The sequence below is a fragment of the Euprymna scolopes genome, chromosome 21 (genome assembly GCF_053919585.1).
Source record: "Euprymna scolopes isolate OS-2025 chromosome 21, ASM5391958v1, whole genome shotgun sequence".
NCBI lineage: Eukaryota > Metazoa > Mollusca > Cephalopoda > Sepiida > Sepiolidae > Euprymna > Euprymna scolopes.
In genome coordinates, this window is record NC_136502.1 from 72,751,920 (window position 1) to 72,775,521 (window position 23,602).

General features: G+C 30.8%; 1 protein-coding gene across 2 annotated transcripts in view; it reads right to left on the minus strand.

Annotated features, from left to right (window-relative positions):
- Nucleotides 1-258: 258 nt before the first annotated feature.
- LOC145242484 (synaptobrevin homolog YKT6-like) overlaps nucleotides 259-23,602 on the minus strand; it is an 83,335-nt gene continuing 59,991 nt past the window's right edge. Inside the window, exons 3-9 of one of the 2 annotated variants that reach the window (XM_080105540.1) lie at nucleotides 22,675-22,757; nucleotides 17,872-17,972; nucleotides 15,861-15,919; nucleotides 13,048-13,093; nucleotides 10,246-10,311; nucleotides 6,929-7,030; nucleotides 259-979 (exon numbers count right to left, since the gene is read on the minus strand). In XM_080105540.1, coding sequence (XP_079961666.1) covers nucleotides 944-979; nucleotides 6,929-7,030; nucleotides 10,246-10,311; nucleotides 13,048-13,093; nucleotides 15,861-15,919; nucleotides 17,872-17,972; nucleotides 22,675-22,757 — 493 coding nt within the window. In that variant the 3' untranslated portion in view covers nucleotides 259-943. The remainder of the gene's footprint in view (nucleotides 980-6,928; nucleotides 7,031-10,245; nucleotides 10,312-13,047; nucleotides 13,094-15,860; nucleotides 15,920-17,871; nucleotides 17,973-22,674; nucleotides 22,758-23,602) is intronic. The other variant, XM_080105541.1, reaches the window with a different exon arrangement.

Consider the following 23,602-nt stretch of genomic DNA (forward strand, 5'->3'; position numbering starts at 1 on the left):
GAATAGATACAAAAAAAAAAAAAATGCAAAGAATCTTGTCATTGGAGAGGATCCATTGATTTGGGTTTGTATGCAAATTCATGGAAGACAGCTCAAACAAACCATGTGATCACTAACTGGATAATAATCACTCATCCAAATATAAACCAGGCTCAATGTTGCTTAACTTCAGTGATCTGACAAGAACAATTGTGCCAATATAATTTAGTTATAAACTTGGGGGGGGGGGGGGGATAAAAAAAAAGTTTGCCGGTAATATTTGGGGGGGGGGTATGGGGGTAACTGGAGACACAAGAGTCAAAGCCCAAATTAGTGTTTACGTGTGGCATGTTGGAAGGAAAAATACTTTGCAACAGAACAAAAAATGTGATGGCTCAAACGCCAATTCCACTTCTCATAGAAAATGAATAAATATTTTGTTTTATTTTTATTTTTTTTTTTTTAAATAATTTTCCTGATGGAACAAAATGGCAAATTGCACACAAAAAAAATCTCTTCATATTAAAAATAGCTTTTTCATATTAATGGGGTTTTTTCTGTGTTTCATTTTAATCAGGGTGTTTTATTTGTTTGTTTTTTTGTTTTTTTAAGAGTTAATGGGAAAATGTGTTCTTTCATTTCTTTTTCTCCTAGAAAAATGTAACAATTTATACGAACGCATGTCATTTGGCTTCATTTTTCAGATGCACGAAAATATGCAATTTGTGGATAATTTTGGTACTCGTTAAACTATGTTGTACATAATTGGGATGTTGGGCTTTTTACACATTTTGATATTTGGGAGATGAAGTTACAGAAATATTTAGTTTTATTTTTTTTTTTCATTCTTTTGTACATAGAACAGTGATGCTTGCATTTTGAACGCAACACACTTTATGTTGGACGATAGAGACAAAGCACAACACGGCGAATTCAGATCCAGGGACAGGCAATTCTTCAAATGTTACAAAATCACGCAACATTGGTTGGTTTTTCGAGCCTGAAAATAAATCAAGTAAATCAATTAACAAAAAAAAACAAAAAAACAAAAAAAAAAAAACAAAAAAACAAAAACAAAAAAACAAAAAAAAAAAAAAAAAAAAAAAAAAAAAAAAAAAAAAAAACAAACTAGAACATATACAGTGTTTTTTAAAAGGTAGCAAACACTGAATTGACAACTCTGTTCTTAAATTGCTGATTTGGCAACTATCGGTTGTAAATGTAAAAAAAATTTAAAATAAAATAAAAAAATCACCCTATATATGCGCGCATATGTTTAAAAAAGTTAATGCCTTGTTTTACTTGCTTGTACATAAATGTAGAAGTCCTAACACCTAATATTTTATTGAATTATTTGTAGTTAATTTTTTGTTTTTGATAACCAAAATGTTTCAAGTCGAAATGCAATTTTTTTTTTTTTTTTTGAAAATCGAAAAACCAAATACAATTAGCATGTGTGTTAACATCCACAAAAAAAAAAAAAAAAAAAATCAAAGTCAGAGGTAAAAAATCTGCAAATATTTCTTTTTTTTTGTAAGTATTTTTGCAATATTTTTTAGAAGTTTAAATATTTCTGTTAAAACATTATCAGTTTTTTTTTAAAGTGAATTACCTTATTTCAAAGAAAAATTAAGTAACTTTTGCTACAATTATTGATTTTTATTTTTTCTGAATCTTGTAAGCAGAAAAATTTTGTTCATTTGGTATTTGTTTTTTTTCCTCATAAAATAGATTTTATTGAAAGAGTGAAATCATGACAAAATTATTTTGTACGAAAAAAGGTGCTTGTCCATAATTCAACCTAATTAATATATATACAGAAAAAGCTTTATGTACCTAGTCATCACTGAACGAAAATGTCAAAAACCATGTAAATTGATCAAGTTCTTTTAACTAAAATAAAATTTTATAAGTGAGAGTTTGTGTTTTTATATGTCATGTTTTAAATAATTCAAACTGAGATTAAAAGCAGTCTTATAAAGGATACAATTTACTATTAAAATTGCTAAAAATCAAATTATTCTTTATATGAAAAAACTTGATCAATTTACCTAATTTTTGGAATATGACACTCATTCCATGAGCGGCATGTATACCATAAAGATTTTTCTGTATTTTTGTTTTTTTAATTAGGTTGAATTCTGGACAACAAAAAAAAATTAAAAATTTATTTCTAATCATTTTAGTTGCTTGGAGGACTCATTTTCAAAAAGTTGATTTCAGTTGAAGAATTTTCTATAAATGCACACACGCTTAAATAACTGAAGGATATTTTTTATTTAATTTTCTATAATTTCATAACACAATTTTGAAACAAATCTTTAATACGATGAAAAGAAAAATGTGTAAAATTTTTGTACATATGTTCAAACTCAGTCTTTATCACTCTTCTCAATTAGCCGCTAATCTAAACAGAACATGTGGGGAAGGATCCACAAATCATTGGACCTTACAAAGGGGGTTTTGTCATGATACCTTCAAAGTAGAAAACAATCATGGAATCTTGACAAACATTTGAATGTAATTGTTGAACGAAACCAACATTAAAATGTCTCATTTCATGTCAGTACTTCAGTAACTTGTCATTTAAAAATGAAAAATCCCCTAAACACGTTTAGCATGAGCACAATAAATGAACATTTGATTTCGAAATTGATAATGTTTTAAGGCATTTCATATTCATATGTACATTACTACCTTTTGCACATAAAAAGAAAAATGAGATCGTTCAATTGATGTTGCTAAGATAAAAAAAAATCCTGATTTTACCCGAAGATGAATTGTTCAAAATCAAATTGCTGTTCTGTTGGCTAAAACAATACAACTTTACATAAATGTCAAAAAGTGACATCCATTTTGTTGATTTGAATATCTGGTTGACATTTATTTTTATGGCAAGAGAGGATATTTAAATTGGTACAATTTTAAATAAATATTTTATTCATTTCAAAAATATTTAGTTGGTAGTCTGTTATTTTTAGGTAAGGGATGGGGGAGTAATTTTTAAAAAATAGTATTAACCCTGACAAACATATTTCAAAAAGATTATTACAAGTAAATTATATAGACTGAGCTAGAAATTATCACGGAATCCATACGGGTTGAGTTAGTAAGTTTATCAAATTAACCCGAAACACGAGAAATATCACTGAAATTTCACCATTTTTATCTGATTTTGCTCATCTTAATAAATCATTAAAAAACAAAAATTAAAGCAAAATTTCAAGATGGCTAAGCATCCCTATAGCTTTGCATTTGCATCAAAGTTTGAAATATTTAAATTTTATGAATGCACAAATTTAATGGACAAAGTTAAATATTTGTTATCTTTAGGACTTTGTTCTAATATAAACTTCCAAAATTTGCACCATCGCCAGTTGAAGAAACCAATCATTTTAAATAGGATATTACTTTGATAAAAAAATTTTTTTAAAAAAGGTTACATTCATTGAGTTGAACTTTGTAATTTGGCACACACAGTGAGGATCACACCCACTGACAAGTCAGTATAACATGCTTTGCAAATGAACTAGTTATTGGCTAACCAACCTAAGAGCTAAAAACAAAGCCATTTTTAATAAGTGCTGCACATGCAGAAGGGAAGAAGAGGTGGGAAATTACTCTGGGGAGGGGGGGGGCTTAGTATTAAAAGAGGTCTTGAATGAATGCTCTCCAACTGACTTTATGAGTGTCAGCTATTTGCGATTTCATCGTTAAAGGCTGTAGATATGAAGGTAAATTTTCAGTTTGCCAGTGTCGACATATGGAAAATCTGTTAGCAGAAGCATTTAGAAGATGGCCAATATCAACATAGATTTCTATTTACATGTTTGCAGTGATATTAGAGACAAGAAAGAAAAGAGCATAATCTGAGGATGTGATGCAGATAGTAATGGTCAAATACTTTTTGTATGCAACAGCCACGTGTGAACATCATAGAGAAGCAGCTGTTCAGAGAAAGGCTTTGTATATTCAGCTCAATTTTGGAAAGGGGCCAGAGTCTATGAATGATGAAATATTTTTTCAGATTCATTCCACCCAGGCAATTATAAAGGCTGGCTGTTTCAATTGTGTAGAGGATCCAATTAAATTATCCCTACCTTAGCAAGCATTTAAATTAAAGGAGGGATAGGGGTAAAGTAGAACTTCTTCAGGGTTACAGCAGAGAGAGAGAGAGAGAGAGAGTGTGTGAGTGAGGGAGCTAAGCAATATACATGATGCCAGACCATGAAGGAAGCATGAAAGAGTAGATCGTAAATATACGATTCTGCTGTGTGAGCATTCTAATGCTAGTCAGAAATCTAGAGCTACAAAGGGGAGTAGGCAGCAGTTGACAGAGAGAGTGAGAGAGTGTAGCCAGCCGGATAGAAAAGACGACCTACTCTTTCGATGAGGGATCGCACCCGAGAATGAACCGTTCGGAAACAGGCAGAGATCGCCTGCCAGCAGGAGCAGAGACAGAACGCAAGACGCTGACAGGGATTGCCGTGATCATTAGGAGAGAACCGAGTATGGAGAAGAGGTCGTCTTTGCACTTTAAGTAATGGCGCAATAACTTGGGGAGGGGTCTCGGTAATTGTTGGGGGTGGGGTGGGCAGGGGTGCGGATGCTGTAGGTTTCACTTTTACCTGGAACACAATAACCATGGTTAAAGGTTAAACTTCAAAAATAAATTAAAATAATTTTTTTATAAAATGGGCCAGTGTGCAGCATAAAATGGGAGGTTTGATTAAAAGAAAAAGAAAAAAGGCACAAACATAAACATAAATATTAAACAAGGTATTTGATAAATTTCCATGGCTTTTAGATGCATGTTTGCATCTCCATGGAAGGACGTGGTTCAGTCTTCATCGCTTGATACGCTTAGACACATTACCAATGCATAGAAATGTGTATATGTCCATCAATCAGTTTGGCTGCATTACGTTTGAAGTATCCGTTTCGTTCTCTCTCACATGAACTGCTAATTTATGTTCTATAATAAATACATTCTAAATATCTATAAATAAATATTGACAAAAACAAAAAGCGTAATCAAAATCAGCTTTCACGTTAACATTAAAACAAGACAAATTAATTGATCGTAACATTTTGTGCAGATGAAAACTTGAAACTAATTAAGAATTTTATTTACCTCCTCATCAAAAGGTTAGAACAGGTCAAACGTGTTTTGAAAATCCAATGCACTAAGATTCTCTGGCCTACAAAATCTTGAGCAGCTCTGTTGGCATTCCTTGATTCAGTCTCAGCAGGTTCAGCGTCCCAGACTTTGCCTTCTCTTTGAGAAGGAGTTTCTCAAAGAGAAGGTAAAGTCTAGGAGGTTAAACCTGCTAAGACTGAGAATAATACCTCAGCCCAACATAACAGGGCTAGGAAAAAAACAAAACAAAAAAACAACCTACACACTATCAGATTGATTGTCAAGGACGTATCTTTGATTGGTACAAACAAAACATACACAAGTCCTGTCAGGTAAGTAAGAATAAAATTTCTGAAAATATTCTATTCTTATTGTTTATTGGGAATATATTGGCTCAGAATTTATTGGGTGATGGAAATGAAATCAATTTGGAGCCAATTTCACAAAGGACATCAGCTGAGTTTTTATTTTTTTTTTTGTCTGTCTACCAATGAAAAAAGACTCAACTGGTTCACAAAAAGATAAAGAAAAAAATATATTTTGCACAAAAATATGTTCATGTTAAAAAAAAAAAAAAAGAGAATAATTGACTCAAAAATGAATTGAATTAGAAATGAAAGTTTTGTGTATTATCAATTATTATACTAAATGCAAGTTGATCAATAATTTTTTTCCCCCATATACTCAAAATACATGCTAAAATATGCTTTAGTTCTGGGATTAAGTTAGGTTTGGAAAAAAATGTTTTCATTGTTCTAATTAGCTGTAATTTATAATTACCTGAACAAGTCGCTCATCTTTCTCTTAGGTATCTATTTCTTTCACTCCCTCTCATTTTGTTGATTAAACCACTATTTTTTTAATGAAAAAGTGATGCTTTTCTTCAGTGTAGTCATCTAATTTAACTGTGCATCTATACACATTACAAACATAAATTACAAAATGTTTATATAAGAATAAAAAGAATACTTAATATAGAATTTTTAGTTATGCGCTGGTACATCTTAAGTTATTTCATAGTTTATGAATTTTTGAATATATATAGTGGTGGTCATAACGCAATGGGTCACGAGTCATCTTAATATATATATTCTGTTAGTATACCTAACAATCAGTGTTTTCCATTTGACAACTTTTTATACTTTAAAATAATTTGGATTTAAAATTGTTTAACGTCAAGTTTTTCTTCACAATATCAACATCGATATTTTTCTACTAAATAAATCTTAAAATTGTTTTGCTTTTTTACTCTCTCAACCACTTTGGCACAAACTCCTGATTTTCCAAGAAATATCTGAAAGCTCCCAATGTTGTACATAAAGCAGATACCTTATCCTATCAACTATTTTAAAATTTCGACATGCTCTGGAAACTTGTATTAGCTTAGTTTTTTTTAGTTGAGCAATTCTCTATACAAAACCTAACAATTACAAAGGATCAAAAAGTATTATCTGTACTGATACTAAACTTCCTCCGTTTTTGACATCAGTAAAGAAATCTTTCTAGACTGAGACAATTTTTATGTTTATCCCTAATCGATAAGTAAATGGGTACAAATTCTACAAAGATTTTTTTAAATCATCACCTTCGATAATTAAGATTCTTAAAAAGAAACCCAATCAACTTTTTGAGCATAAAACAAGGGATCAGTTATTTTTATCCAAATTCATAGTTATTCCCAGGATATCTATAAAACACCATTCCCAGAAAATAAAAAAAATAAAATATTGATAAAATAAGTCATGTTTATTGAGAGAAAAAAATAAAAACTGTTTTGTAAAAGTTTTATGAAATAGAAAAAAAACTTACAGTTTTGTAAAAGGCTTTCGATTGAGTGCTGAGACCTTCTGATTTTTCCACAAGATTATCAAGCGTTTCTCCTCGTTGCAAAACAGCATCTATCGTGTTGTGCTATGAAAAAAAAAAAAGTTTCACTTTTATTTAACTTTCATCGAAGTAGCCAGCTTTTGTTTTTATATGGACACATTTACATTTTGGAAAGTCGAATACAAGATGTAATTGGCTGAGGTAGAGGAAACAATTCTTTGATGATTTTATGTACTTTTTAATAATAAATTATTTGATGTTTTTTCCAATTTCATTAAACTTTTTCAATACTTAATCACTCTTGACCACTTCAATACACTTCCCAATTTCCTCATTCCACCACAATGTTATCCTATGTCTTAGGAGACCTTTTGTCCAACCACAAGTCTAGTTTGTTACCTAACAATGTCTCTCAACTACTTCGATTATGAACTAGCAGAATGCTACCACTGTCAACCAAGACAAGAGTCTAGCAAGCATATGTGTGCAGTGTAATAATGTATGGAAGTGAAATATGGGCAGTGAGGACATGCGTTGCATGAAGAGAAATGAGATAAAAATTATATGCTCAATGTGTCATGCGAGTCTTGAAGAAAACATTAGATTTGATGACCTCAGACAAAGATTAAATCTGGATAGTATAGGGAGATGTGTGTAACACAAGAGACTTTGTTGGTTTGGTTACATTAAAAGAATGAAAATGATTAGGTTAGTAAAAGTAGAACAGTTAAGGTAGCAGGATCAGTTGGAAAGAGATATAGGAATGAATTTGAGACAAAGAGATTAATATCATGAACTTCCAAACTCTCCAACACATGTAAAATAAATGATTTTTTGGCTAAAAATGTGAACATATGAAAATAAGTTATTTTATTAAAATTTGCTTTTACAAAAAAAAAAAAAAAAGCATAAATTTTCTAGGAAACAAATGGTATCTTGCCTCAGAAACTAATGTTAAAGTGGAACTGAGAGGATAGAAAAAAAAATGTAGAAATTATAACAATCTAAATTTTTTAAGAGATCTATTTCTTGAGATGTAATAAAACTATAGATTTTAATTTTCTAATTAATTTATCATACCCACTCCTTGTGCAATGTTGGTACAGTACCTGGGTAACTTACAAATTACATCTTTACCTAGCTGCTACTACTTTATAGCTAGTACAAACAAAAATATTTTTGTAAATATGATACTTATTTGCATCAGAAATGACTACAATGAATGTATTTTATATTTTTTAAAGAACAAAGAACTTACTTTGAACTAACGTAAATACTCTTTGTATCTGTTTTTTTATAGTTATGTTTTCTTTAAATTGATAAAATATATATCCAGTTAAAAAAATCCATTAAACTTACAAACTTGGGTATTGATGTTGGAAAAACTATTGCCATAATAATGTGTACTCTGCCTATTCCTTCTTTGTCAACCAATCATGTATTTCTTTTTGCATAAAAACAAACTTTTGAAGAATATAGATTATAGCAGATTTATTTAAATTTTTTCATTAAATACAATAAAAGTTCCAAAAATTTGAAAATTTAAACCAAAAAAATGAGCCAAATTAAATTTTACATTCTTAAACTGAAAGAGTTCATTGTTGAGGTCTTTAGATGCCAGAAAGCTTTCTACTCTGATAATTTCTTCCTTTAAACTTTGAGACTTTGGAATTCCTTTGCCATTTCCTGCTTTTCTAACTGTACTAACCTGCACAAGTACAAATCTTTTTTTAGTTGTTGTTTCACAATGTTTCGGCCAACTATTCCTCTGGCCTTCATCAGGTGGTGACCGCGACGGGATAGGAACTCAGAATCTCCTAACTGCAATTACTGCCTTCCGTAGTTGTTACCACCTGACAAAGGCCAGAGGAATAGTTGGCCGAAACGTTGTGAAACAACTAAAAAGATGATAATAGTCCGCAAGAAAAAAATTTTTTTTAATACTTCTGTCGGACTTTCTGTGAAACTGCAGCAAAGTTAAACTTATTAAATATAACTCGAGTTTAGGGCTTACAATCTGTGGCTTTCATGGATTGTATATGCTACATCTGATTGTGTAAAAGTATTATATAATATCTCACATTCAATTTAATCTTCAGTTTGATCGTTTTGGTTTTTCTGATTGATGGCATTGACTTGCCTGGGTTATTTGTAGTTGAACCACTATGGCTGAGAGGAGTAGATAAATAAAGCAGTCATTCACCATAATTCGCATGATCTGTTTGAAAAACTTTTGTTATGTATGACATGGTAACTTAAACCTTGTATTTCAAATTCTGAGTGTGAATGTGTCTTGTTAAACAACCAAATGAAGGGCAAGGGTTGAGTGTAGGGCTTTCAATCTGTATGTGTTGCCGTGTTATATCTGATTACAGAAAAAAAAAAAATTGTTTATAATATATAGTAGAACCCCAGGATACGGTGGCCCAAAGATATGTTTTTTCAGGTTACGATGTGGAATACAATGTTTTTCCGGTCTCTGGTTACGATATTTACAGTGTTATTTATAATTTTATTTGATTAAATACATGTGCATTTTATACTGTATTGTATTTTATTACTAATTTTTAATGCCGTATCCCAGGGTTCTACATATACGTGTGCATACATGTTTCTGCTGAAATTTATTTAGAAAACCACAGCATCCTCAAGCCAAATTTTTTTCACAATGAAACGAAATTCTAGCCTGTGGATTCTGGTTCTTGCAAAGAATTGCAACTGAAATGTGTATGCACATATGTAGTCAATGTTTGGCTAAATAAAAATTATAACGTTCTGCTTGTCACTGAGCACTTTTTGATAAATGTTTTAGTGGATCTACATCTAGGCACTACAGCTAGATGGATGGACGAATCCCTGAAGACCTTTAGTTTGGAGAGTTTGCCTCCAAACTCCGCTACAAGGATATTTGTAAGCGTAACCTGAGGGCCAGCAGTTTTAGCTCCTCAAAGCTCGAGATTGCTGCCTCAGACCGTGAGGGCTAGCGGACTACCATCCGGTGTGTGGCTGAGACATCTGAGAGGAGAACCACACATTGGCGGGAGAAGTGGGCCCGCAGAAAAAAGAGGACAGATTCAGCTTTGACCCCGGCCCAGGCAGAGAGACAGAAAAGCTACATCTACAGCAACTGTGGTAGGTCCTGTGGCTCCCGCATCGGCCTGCAATGCCACACCACAAGCTGCAACCCCTCGACTGAATCAGGATGTGGAATTTCATGATCTCTCAAGATCGGAGCCAACAACTACAGTAATACAATCATATAGCACTAGTATGATGCAATGGTAATAAAAAGAACTTACCAAAATAATTTTTGTTTCGGCCAAGTCATTTTGAATTTTTGTCATAGCATCGGATTCGTTTGGGTTCTGTGTTTGAAAGAAGAAAAATAAAAATGAAATCACATTAAAATTAAATCACATTTTAAAGATCTTTTTGCAAATTTTAAAAAAATTTTCAATACTCATCATTTTGAAATCTTTTTTAACAATAAAAAAACGAGTGGTCAAATGAATTTCGGACACTCAAAATTATTAAAAATGACATCTCTTTTGGCTAATTTCCAAATTTCATTAAAAAAATTCTTAACGGAAACATGGTACAAATGTTTACAAATAAGGGGTGGGGGTCGTTACAAAATCTTACCGAAAATGTTTTATGATGTTCACATTTTTATCACTTTATTTGCTTAAAACTCTAAAAATATATAATGTATGTTATTTACTAATTCATTTGAAAGTATATTCATTTCTGAACAAAACTGGTATTTTGAAGACTTAAACTGCTTTGGTTTTTAAAATATGACTATTTTAGCAGAAACCCTTTGAAATCTGATTATCTAAAGCGTTTTAACGGCCATGTGTAGTGCTAATTTATTATATCATGTATTGTATAATCGATTGTGGCTAAATTAATTTTAGTTTCATTAGTAGGGGATTTTTGTCCATTAAATCACAATCCAATGATTGCAAATTAAAAATCTAAAATTTATAAAATATAATAGAAACTGAAGAAAAAAAAAAAAAAAAAAAATTATATATATATATATATATATATATATATATATATATATATATATATATACCAATACTTGCCACAGGACACCTTTGCATCACTTTTATATCCATTTACAAAGATTAAAAATCAACATATAATGACAGTAAACCTTATATCTAGAATCTTTATTCTAATTTTGATTAATATCTATTACAGGATTTTAATTTAGACTTCAAGCGTCTTCAATTGAAATTCAAGAAATCTTAATTGATGTCAAATGACCATAGAACAAATTGAACAAAAATATGAAATATATTTTGAACACTAAAGAAACTGAAATGTGAAAAATATCTAATACCTATTGTCACAATTTTATAAAAATCCGAAGTATCTGAAGTTTTACAAAGGACTTCCACCCACCCCCTTTGCTCCTAAAACTAAATTAAACTAAATAGTCCATATTACAAACTTTTACATCTAGCAGCATAATGATCGATTAATTCATATTCATAAGAGTAGTGGTTGATGGGCAGAAATCAGAACCCCACAGTATTAATGCTGGTGCCCCTCAACGGTCCATCCTGGGCCCAACTTTCTTCCTAATCTACATCAATGATCTCCCAAAACACATACTTAAATCATTTGTTGACATCTATGCTGATGACGACAGCATCTATGGCAACACATCAAAGGCTGTAAATGACAAAGTTCTCTCTGATTCTCTCTCCTCTGATCTTGAGTGCGTGGTACAATGGGGGAAGAGGTGGCTGATTACTTTTAATGCATCTAAAACCAAGCTTCTATCTTTACATCAACACTGATCCCCATCTGGCATCAATTGAAATGGATGGCTCTCGTCTTAGGGAGGCTTCATGTTTTGACAAGCTTCTGGGATTGACCTTTACTCCTGATCTGAAATGGAACAAGTACATCAAATCTGTTGCCAAGGTCGTCGGATGGTTGGTTGGTTGTTTGTTTTACGGCATATCAACCCTTTTCGGGTTATTTAATGCCGAATCCAAAGATTTTGAAGAAAAATTTTTTAGTAGAATATATTTGTTGTTTTCAAGTCGGTTTCTATTTAACCCATAGTTCGAACCCTAACAGGTACTACCACTCCGGGTCAGAGTGGACCTGGGAGCAATGGTAATTAAAGGGTGGCTCCACACTCCCCAAAGCCCGCAAGCTGGGGCCTCACCACTGGATATAGTTTAAGGTCATATCCAGGACCCCCATTGACGGACTTTTACCCTCTGCAGGGGGGCAGTCGGTGTATTCTAATGCCCCACTGACAGGGCCACAAGGTCGTCGGAAAAATGGTGGGATCCTTCTACCGTTTCAGTAGATATCTCACTGTTGATGCAATTCTCTATCTATATAAAAGCTAATATGTCCAAGGATGGAGTACTGCTGCCATATCTGCCTTGACAGAGTACAAAATAGATTTCATAGCCTAGTGGGGGATGCCTTTTTCTCTTCCCTGCAACCTCTCTCCCACAGAAGGGACGTTGCGGGCCTGTCGTTTTATCGTTATTTCTATGGGAAGTGCTCTTCTGAGCTGCAATCTTTGACAATAAACACCCGTCTAGCTGAAACCATTGTCATTAATTTTCCCCACTCTTTATCTGTGCCTAAATTAAAATGTAGATTCCATGACCAAAGCTTCTTTCTTAGATGTGCACACCTGTGGAACTCTCTTCCGTTTGCTAGTTTCCCACAACATAAACAAGTTCCTGATGAACCGCCCCCTTAAGACACTTTATCAGATCTCCATTACTAGCGATTACTATGATATTATCCCACTGATTACTGTACATGCAATAACCCTTATCGCAAGTGGTGACTTCCTTGTAAGAAAAAAAAAAAAAAATAGTTTAGGGGCAAATCCCGTACATACAAATATATGAACATCTAACTTCATATCAATAGAGATATATTCGATTAAAGAGGCAAATGTTTTATTTTGAATATCAAAGATATGTGGTATTAGTTTTTAATGTGTTTTTGGTTGGTTTTTACAGGAGAAAACTTGTAAAAAAAAAAAAAAAAAATTGGTTAGATTATTTAAGAATAAAAAAAAAAAGAAAAAAAAGTAAGCCTTTTCTTACCTGGTATTCTCTTAAATACTGTTCACATTTTTGAAAAGCAACATCACTAAGCAAAAAAAAAAAAAAAAAAAAAAAAAAAAAAAAAAAAATTAGCATCAGTGATGTTTTTTTTTTCAATCGATAGTTTTGCAAAGGAAAAGGGGGGGACATCAATGTTGAGTGCATTTTAAGTCAGGAATTCAGTATCTTCAGACAGCCTGATCTACTAGCATCAGAGATAAATACAGTATATATTTTGGTTTAAACTGGTTTAAGGAAAAAATACTTATTTGTCAAATTGGCACCATACAGACATCAGTAAATATATTTCCGATGATTGTTATATTTTTGATAACATAATAGGTTAGATATGATGATGTCATTATTACAATAACCAATATCTCCGGCTGCTGCTACAAGATTTTTATTAACATTTCCTTTCCCCAGACAATCTTGGGAACAGAAGTCTTGGACAGGGTTCTGCGCATCACCAATTGCTGACTACATCAAATATGTCCTCTCTCCTAACATGTTACCTTGATCAACAAATCAGAGGCTTTTGTATCCCACCATATCTGCCTTCACCATTTAACTTGCTTATCATCCTGAATGCAGAGGATACCGAAAGATTTGATAAACTCACTAGAGTAGCACATCAGTTTTTCGGATAAGATCAAAGTGTAGTATCTACTGTCCTCAGTAGGATTTCTCCTCCTCCTGACTAAGTTGATGTAATTTACTTTTGTCATAATCCAAGTTGAATTTTAACTCGCATGAAAATCTGGCCTTAGTATCTAACTTTCCCCTCATGAGGAAACAACTAAATAAAGACAAAGAGCAAAGTTTAGTACCTGTTCTAATACAACACTTCATCTTTTCTGTCCTTAGTGAAAGAGAAATCCTTCTAGATTGGAACAAAAATTAAATTTGCCTCAATCAGGACTACCCCTTTTGAGGGAGCTGGATTTTCCCCACATCAAGAACTGACCATGTGTTAACTTGACCCTTTGGGGAGGCAAGTAGATAGAGATAGACAGACGTGCATCAACAGCTTTAATTTACATCGCATTGCTGATCCTTATTTTTAAAGAACATTTTCAGAAATTAGGTTACGAAAATATGATTTGATATGCTCATCCTAGAATGGCAAAATAAAAACACTAAACATCCAAAAACCATTCAAAAAATAAAACAAACAAAAAAAAAACAAACTAAGATTTCAATTATAATTATATCCATTTTATCATCTCATTTTTCTTGAGCAGAGGTTAGATATTCTCTGGCAGCCTTGGTGATCTTGCCGTTTGATTCCATTCAAATTCCATTGTCTAAAATTCTTGATGGTTTGTATCCAAGTTCTCTTTGCTTGCCCCACTTTTCCTTCAGCCTTTCACCTCAAGGTTTTTACATTTTCTTATTTAATCGCTCCTATCAACATGGCTAAACCAACATAGTTGAATGACTGCCAGCTAGTGAAGCTAATGAAGCTTTGGTAAATTCAGCTTCACCAACAGTGTATCAGTGCTGATATCTTAGGTCTGAGCTGACCAGACATTGTATATCCATATGATCACTGGTTGGTAATTACACTGCAGAGAAGACTCAGCACTCATCTTCATACATTATGCTCATAATATAGCTGCTAAATACCTACCCTTCTGGTAGTGAGGATAGCTCACAGTATCAGGACTGGCAAAACTTCAGCACTTAACCTCAATATGCAATTATTTAAAAAGTAATCAAATATTTGAATACAACAAAACTAAATTTACTATGAATAAAAAAAAAAAAAAAATTAAAAAAAAGCAAACTTTTTCTGTTTTATTTAATTAAATATTTGAGTCACAAATTATTTTGTATTGAAATCTTCATTTTTTTCATTTTAAATAAAAAGATTTTACATAATTCAATTAAAAGATTTAGGTTGATACACCTCTTGATATTTTGTTGCTTTTTACAAAAATGTATTTAGATTGGCAGTTCATAGCCATCAGCAGGTTCAAAAAAAAAAAAAAAAAAAAAGATATGTTAGGGATGTAAAACCGTTTCTCTCAACATTCGTGACTCCAACAGTTTGCTGTACTTTTTTGTCTTTATTTCTATTCTCGCTGTACACAGATTTACAAGTATACAGAAATAATTTTTTTTTTTAAATAACGCAATAACTTATGGGAAAACACAATCCGATATATTGTTTATAAATGAGTTATGCTAGAGTGTGTGATAAACGACACCCCTTAAACATTAATGTCTATATCTTGATTAAGTTTCAACATATTAAAACAAAAGTGAGAACTTTTCTGTTGAGACCATCATTGTTGTTCAGTTCAAGTCAGCTCATCTCCGGTCTGTTAACACTACCAGATCTGCTGCGAACCACAAACTGTCACAAACTAACTCAAAACTTCTAAATATATTTTCTTACAATTGGAAATCCTATATCCGGTCTTTGGTCTTGATCAATGCCACACCTGATTAATAGAAACTGACTTTCAGCCACTCTCAGGTGATTAATCATCTTATTTCCGAATATTCATTCTACTGCCTTACTTCTGACAATTTTTTATTTTATATATAAAATCACTTTCTAACATTTCTTGGAGTCCCGGCTCTCGGATATCCATAGTATCATGGGAAGAAAAAAAAAAAGGTAATCAAGTTAAGAATTGACAATTGGTAGAACTGACCTCACATGGAAAAAATAGTTTAATTATTGAGACTAAATTCACAGGATTGAAATGCAAGAACAACTAAAATTTATATCAAAGATATTGATGAAAACATATCTTCTTTTTTATAAGACTTTAATGCTGATATACAATTCGAATATTTACCTTTCATTAATTGTTGGCCATTTTTCTGCAGGAATAACAGCTTTAAATTCATCAAGAACCTATCAAAGAGGGGAAAAAAAAAAAAAAAAAGATTTAAATGAAAAATGCTGCCAATTTTAATCTTAAAACAATCGTCTCATTTGAAATTAGCAGATATACCTGGCACTGCACATACATCATATAAAAATGATACCAGCAAAGACTTGAAAACTGAATTAAAAATTTCTCTGGTTATATATATTATACTAAAATACCTCCTAACATAAAATGGGCAAAATTCCCTGAACAAAAGTTTTGAACCAGTTGTGTCTCTTTATGAAGATGAAAATCAAGAATGCCTAAAATCCTATTTTTCTAGAAAATATCTAAAATTAAGATTTCAGCTTAAGCAACTCCTTAAGAAATTGCAATCTCTTGATTGGCGTTTAATAACTCTGGATCAAATTCAATAAAAATCTGATATTTGAATTTAACCCTTTAAAATACTTCAAAGAAACTGAAATTTGGGAATATTTATGAATTCATATTTATATTAATTGTTAAAATTTCATAAAATTTGGAAGATCCGAATTTTCACAAAAAAGTTTCCAGTCCCATTTTACCTCCTTTGCATTAGACTAAATTAAACTAAATATAGCTCATATTTGGATCCCTTATGCTTATCAGCTGCGTTTCAAAATTTGATCAGTTAATTCATTCAGGAGTGAAATATATAAATATCAACATTTGTTTCTTGTTGATGAAAACCTAGTTGTGAAATACGACAATTAAAAATAAAATGACCAGAAAATTTTATAAAATACCTTATTGAAAAATATTAGTATATATCAAAAATTACAGAAAATAATGAAGTATTTAAGGAATTCAACTAATGAATCGCAGTTTCAAACCACCGCCACTTTTTATCAGAAATTTTCATCTTAATAACTAAAGACTTTGCCTTCCTGGTGTCATAATAGCATTTTAAAAAAAAATAAATAAATAAAAAAAATTTTTTTATTTTTTTAAATTCTAGTCGTTCATTTTCCATAATTTTCAGTGGATGCCAATATTTTTGCAATAATAAATATTTCAAAAATTTTACTGTTATATTTAACAACTAAGTTTTCATAGACAAGCACTGGCTTTTTTCTTTGTACTTTAATAACATAAAATGCATGCTAAAATATATATTAGTTCTGGGATTGTGCTGTGTTTGAAATAATATAGTGGGCTTAAAAAAATTCAAGTTGAAAACTTTAGTAAATTAAATTTTTTCTCCAACTGTTTTTGCAGGGTCCATGTAAGTTTTAAATTGATTTACTATTAGTAAGAAAAAAAAAAAAAAAAGAAAAAAAAAGCTAGCTTGATCTGTGCTAAGAATCACACTACAAAAGTTCAATGTGTTAGCTATTAAAATGAATCTTATATGAACAATTAAAGTTGTATTTCTGTGTCATTTTTGTAGGCGTTTTTTTTTTTTTTTTTTAAAGATAATAGGATTTTGTTCAATGTTTAGGCTTGATTGATTTAATAATTGTTTCCATCAGGATTTTCTTTTACCACAAAATAACATTCGAAAGGATTTTTCACTTGTTCAAAATTTACATTTTTAGTTATACACTGAAATTTGACTTTTGGATCAATAGTACACAAGACGGTAAATTATTTTCAAATTCGGTGGCTAATCGTGCCACCAAATTGAATAATTCTGTTTTGCAAAAATCTATGTACTCACACTAAAATCTGAATATATAACAAAAAAGTTTTTGTCATTACTCTTTATTGATAATAGTCATTAATTTATCTGTCGAATAGAATTAAAATTTAACTTTAAAACAATTAAATTTTTTAATTTAAAAGACTGTATTAAGAAAATAGTACAAGTTATGCAAGAGAAAATTTTACAAAAAGAAATATCTCTCTCTCTCTCATATATATATATATATATATAATTAAGAGAACAGTAGGCATGTTTTATCAGAAAATGGTCACCAATAAATGTAGGTTTTCATGTTTTTATGCATCTTACCTTTGAAAGCAATGAGTGTGCAACTCTTTGTGGATATTCATGATCTGCTATTAATACTCCAGCAAGAGAATCACCTCGAAGATAAACATGACACAAGTAATCTGTAATGGAATCACAAATGGAAAATAATAAAATATAGATTTTGGACATTGGCTTTAATTTAATATAAACAAAGGGACACAACTTTTTTAGTGATAAAAAAAAGTTATATTCCTTGCTATTATTATGACAATTTTATGAATAGATGACTTGAATATTCCTTGCTATTATTATGACAATTTTATGAATAGATGACTTGAATATTCCTTGCTATTATTATGACAATTTTATGAATAGATGACTTGAACATGCTATAAAAATTTAACCTTCAAGATAACCAGACATGGAATTTGTACCTATATTAGCGACATTTGCCCTCTATTTACCCCACAATGATAGTTATTTTTAAAAAGCATCTGAGAAAATTGAACATATCTTCCTTTGATTCTTCTGCCAGCATCCATGCCTGTGACTTTAATCTTCACGATCGTTGGGTGGTTAATTCACTTAAACAAGGCCGATGATGTAGAGAAGATTTATCAGAATTTTTCCTTTGCCTACGACCGTACAGATTAACAAACTTACTTGCATGCCCGATTCTGACAGTTTGCAAACCTCTTTGATCTCTTCCTAGTAATTTGCCCTATACAGTACTCACTCATCGCTTAATTGTCTCAATCAAACTCAAAACAAAATTCAATAAGATCTCTTGTCTCTTCCCACTGTAGTTTGTATAAATACTGGAGGGTTCATTCCTGCACATTCCATTTCAAAAAAGAATGTAATATATCTCGTATAACCAATTGGTTAATTACTGATATTGAAAGCTTCATGCAATCCAAGAAATTTCAATAGAAAATAAATAACCAACTGTGGTACACCTTTGAATGGGTCACCACTATTTCTCACAGAAATCACTATTTCAATTGCTTCCAATGAAATAGATTCTCTGAAAGCCATATTTAGAACTTCTTGAAATCACTTGAAAAAGAGTTATAGAAAATGTGAAATAGTTATGCTCAATCTGTTAAATTTAGAGTGACTGAGCAGAAGATAGGTTCCCAATAGGTGGTTCTGAATAAATGTAAGACCTCAATTCCAACTATCATCAATAAACTCAGAATTTAATAAAGTCAAACTTTTCAAAACAAAAATCTTTTCACCAAATTTCACTTTTTGTGATTAGAGCTACTCTTGTATTTCTCCCTAATGCTTTGAGTAACATTCATATATCTGTCCAAGATATTGCCAAAATTATCCAGAATCACAATGTCAATAAAGCAAGTGGCCTTGACAACATTCCAATCATAGTGATTAACAAGTTGCAACTGGAACTAGCTCTTAATCTTAGAGAGTTGCTCAATTGACGTTTAAACAAGAAAAACTTCCCATCACTTTGGAAAACTTCATTAATTTGCCCAGCATTTAAAAATACTCTATTATTATTATTAAAAAAAAAAAAAAAAAAAAGATCAGTCTTCTTTGAGTCATGAACAAGTAAATTGTTTGAATTTATAATAAATCAATTTGTTAGCTACCTCAGCAAACCAATCTACTCTGACAAATATAAATTTCATCCTGCAAGTTTAACAGCTGAAGTGTCAACTGTAATATCGCACAGGATCAGCGAATCTATTGATGAAGCCTTCATGTTTAGAGAAATAGCTCTTGCTATATCAAACACTTTTTATAGGGTTTGGCACAAAGGTCTGCTTACTAAGCTTGCTAGTTGAATATCTAGAAATATCTTTACTATCAAATCCTTTCCTTGATAAGTTCATAAAAAGTTGTTAATGGTCAAATGTCTAGGTTTAAATAGCCTATGAAATCTGAAGAATATTCAAATTTAATCCTGCAGATTTTAATCAAAACATGCAACATGAAATTAAAAAATAATTTTTTGGATCATTTTTTGTATATTTTTCATTCATATTTATATTCATTTTAAAAATTGGCCCACAATTGTTTAAGCATATCAGTTGTGAAATTTTGTCGATGTCTAATGAAAAGATTTAACACTAATACATATATAAGTAGCAATACTATACACCATAACATTCAGCGTTGGACAAGGCACACAAATACTTAATACTATTTAATTTGACACTCAGTTTTTAAACCAGTAATAAATACATTTTTCCTACCTCCATTAAAATAAAACTTATATAACTGGATTCATAATAAAATTTACTTTAAAATGGTATTTTAATATTTTTGTGATTTTTATAGTCAAAGAAATTGCTATTTAAATCCAACTATTAACGATGAAGCATGCCAGCATAGCATGCATGCTAGCGGTAGATCACTTTTTGCAAGTAAGCGGTTGGGGTGTGTTCACATAAATACTTGAAGTGGAAGTTGTACCCGTCCATGACATTTCTAGTCGTTTTAGCTAATCAGGGAAAAGAATTGTCTTTGCTAAAGAATCCGAACAGAACATGTATATCTTTCCAGTCAAAAATTAGAATATCTCAAAGTTAACGCTTTGTAATACAAAGCTAATTAAAGATATAAACGGTGTTCAAATGCTATGTAATAGCGGATATTTTAATTTCTTTTGTCATAAAATTTGAAAAGAATTGAATAAAAACTTTATGCACAAATCGATAGAAGTAGTGACATCCACATATAAACATGAGAATTTTGTGCGTCATAATGCGCATAAAAAAATCTGTAAACAAAGTATTCGTCAACTAACTTACGAACATAAAGTATTCATTTTATTTTTGCTATTTAGAAAACATAAGTTTTTAATCATGGTAAGGAAAAGATTTTTTTTTAAATATAAATTTCTTTGAAAAAGACTGACCGACAATGACCATACTTTTAAACGGGTTAAAACACACAAACCATTATCCAGTTAAGTAAAAGAATAACTTTTATTGGGGTTGTTTTACAATTCACAGAGGTATGAAAAAGTGGTAAAAAAAAAACAAATATAACAAATAAATGTTACCAAAGGCAAGTTACTCGTCTACCTACCTCAATAAATTTTTGGTTTTGTAAATGTTTATTCTGTTAAAAAAAACAAAGTAGTGTCGAGTATTACATGAGAACAAGAAAAAAATGGCTGCAATGTCTCTTGAAGTCTCGACAATGACTTAAAAATAAAAAATTATACAAAATACTGGTAGAAACTCACCTGATAATTATCACAGTAACTTGAAGCCCTTAAAATGAAATTTAAATATCCTAATTAGTTTAATGTACTTGAAAACAATTGTAATCTGTACAAAATTTCCTTTCATTTGATTTACTACAAGCCATATTTTGTTAATAATTTCTTTGAATTGCGCCGTGGTGGCAATCTTGGATTTCCTGGTCACCATCTTGGATTTTCATGGTGTAATGATGACAAATGATAATGTCCATCAGAATATTTCGCATGATGATAAAGCCTTACCTCCTTTTTTTTAAACTATTTTTTATGATGCTTCTACTTAAAGCCGTTAAAATGAAATTTAATTATGCTAATTAGTTTAATGTACTTGAAAAAAATTCTGATCTGTACAAAATTTCCTTTAATTTTATATGCTACAAACCATATTTTGTTAATTTCTTTGAATCGTGTCGTGGTGGCTATCTTGGATTTCCCGGTCACCATCTTGGATTTTTTATGATGTTATAATGATAAAGTTCATCAGAACAATGATAAAGCCTTATTTAGCATTTTTCTTAGCCGTTTTGATGTTCCTACTTAAAACTGTTAAAATGAGATATGCTAATTAGTCTAAGTTATCAAGTGAGATGTCGTAAGTAAAGCCAACTGAACCTTCATGGTATTATGACATGTTCAAAATTTCATATGTTAAAAAGATCTAAAATTACAGCTTTTTAAAGATAGGTTAGTCTATAAATTGTGCAAATTTCCTACCATTTTCAGTCACAAGCTTATATGTATTTGAATAGGACTGACTTAAACCAAAATGTCCAGTAAACCACATGTTTGATACTTTGAATGGTCATAACTCCAGTTCTAATGGGCCAATTGAAAAAAAAAAAAAAAAAAAAAAAAAAAACTAAAGATATTTCTTTGCTTTTTATGCTCTTTTCAATAATGCTTGATTTGAGTTTATTCAATCTAAAAAAAAAAAAAAAAAAAAAAAAAAATATAAGCACCATGTATATTTCATGCAATAAATGTCATTAAGATATACTTGAATATTGTGACATTTTGCAAAACAAAAATACAAGCTGGGCAAAATATCAAAGTCGCACAACTAGAAACAACTCTCCAAATGACAGGTTAAATGTTTCAAAATTCCTTTAAAGTAATTTTTCTAATGAAACTTCATCTTAAACGGTCAAAAAAAAAAAAAAAAAAAAAAAAAAAAAAAAAAAAAAAAAAATTATATATAAGTTAAATGTTCAAATTCTTTAATTTGGAAGAACCACAATAATTGGCAAATCCAAATTAGCCAATCAAAACATCTGATACCAGTACATAAAAAAGGCTTATTAAATAAAATTTGGTTTTTAAAGAGTAATATAAGAACTTAAACTGTGGGAGGATTAGCTCTTCCCACCTTCTCTATAATATAATTAAATGAAAAATGTCAATAAAATTAATATTAAAATCGTTTTAGAATACAATTTTGGAGTTATAAATAAGTGGTGAAAAGAATTACATATTTTTTTGTATTAAATAAGGTTGTTAATAAAAATAAATAACACAGAAAGTGGTTGATTCTATATATAAAGATGCTAAATGACTTATTTCCATTGCATAAAAAAGGGGTAGGAGAACTTATAACTTGCCCTTACCTTGTTCTTTGACAGAAGACCTGGAAAATGGGGCTGATCGTTCGACAATGATCCGTGTTGTAAATTCCATAAATTCTTTTACTCTAAAACCAAAATATACACACATATATATATATAAATATTCTCAAAGTTAAAATAGAAAGTGGTTTATATTGAAAATCGCAAAATAATGTGGTCAAGTGTTCAAAAGATGTTTGGCTAGATATAGAATTTTATTTAAGTAATTTTAATTTTTGTTCATTGCATACACAGATGCAGTTTTCACATTTGTTACCATTCACTAAGGAATTATTAAATATGAAAATTATTTCAAAAGTTTTTTTCATAGTGGCAAGCACCATAAAATATTAGTGTTTAAGATGGTGTTTTAAATGTATTAATAGGTCCAGATTTAAGTTATAGACCATGCAAATGAATACTGATCAACATATACAATATGTGATAGTGTACTATTATTTCTCCATATAAGATAAACACTATTCTGGTGACAGGATCACAGGTAAAATAATCTGGGGTCTGGTGTTGCCACATCAACAAAATCATGAAAAAACATCAGATATAAAAACTATGTGGATTAGAAGAAAGAGGCTCCTTTGGTAACAAACACGGGAGACCTGTGCAGCATCCTGGTAGCAGTATACAACAGACCAAATACAGGTAAATAAGTATGATCAGCACAAAAAGATCGGTCAGAGGAAGAAATGGAACAGAAGGGAAATTAAACAAGTTGTGAAACACAAAAAAAAAAAAAAAAAAAAAAAAAAAAAAAGGCTCCTTTACAAATTTATTTTTAAATGAGGTCCTCAATTGTTTAAACATATTTTGAAAATAGCCACAAATAAATGTTTTTAATCAGAGAAGAAAAAATGCATTAAAAAATTCCAAAGAGTTAAAAGCAACTGAGAATCATACAATTAATGCAAGTGGA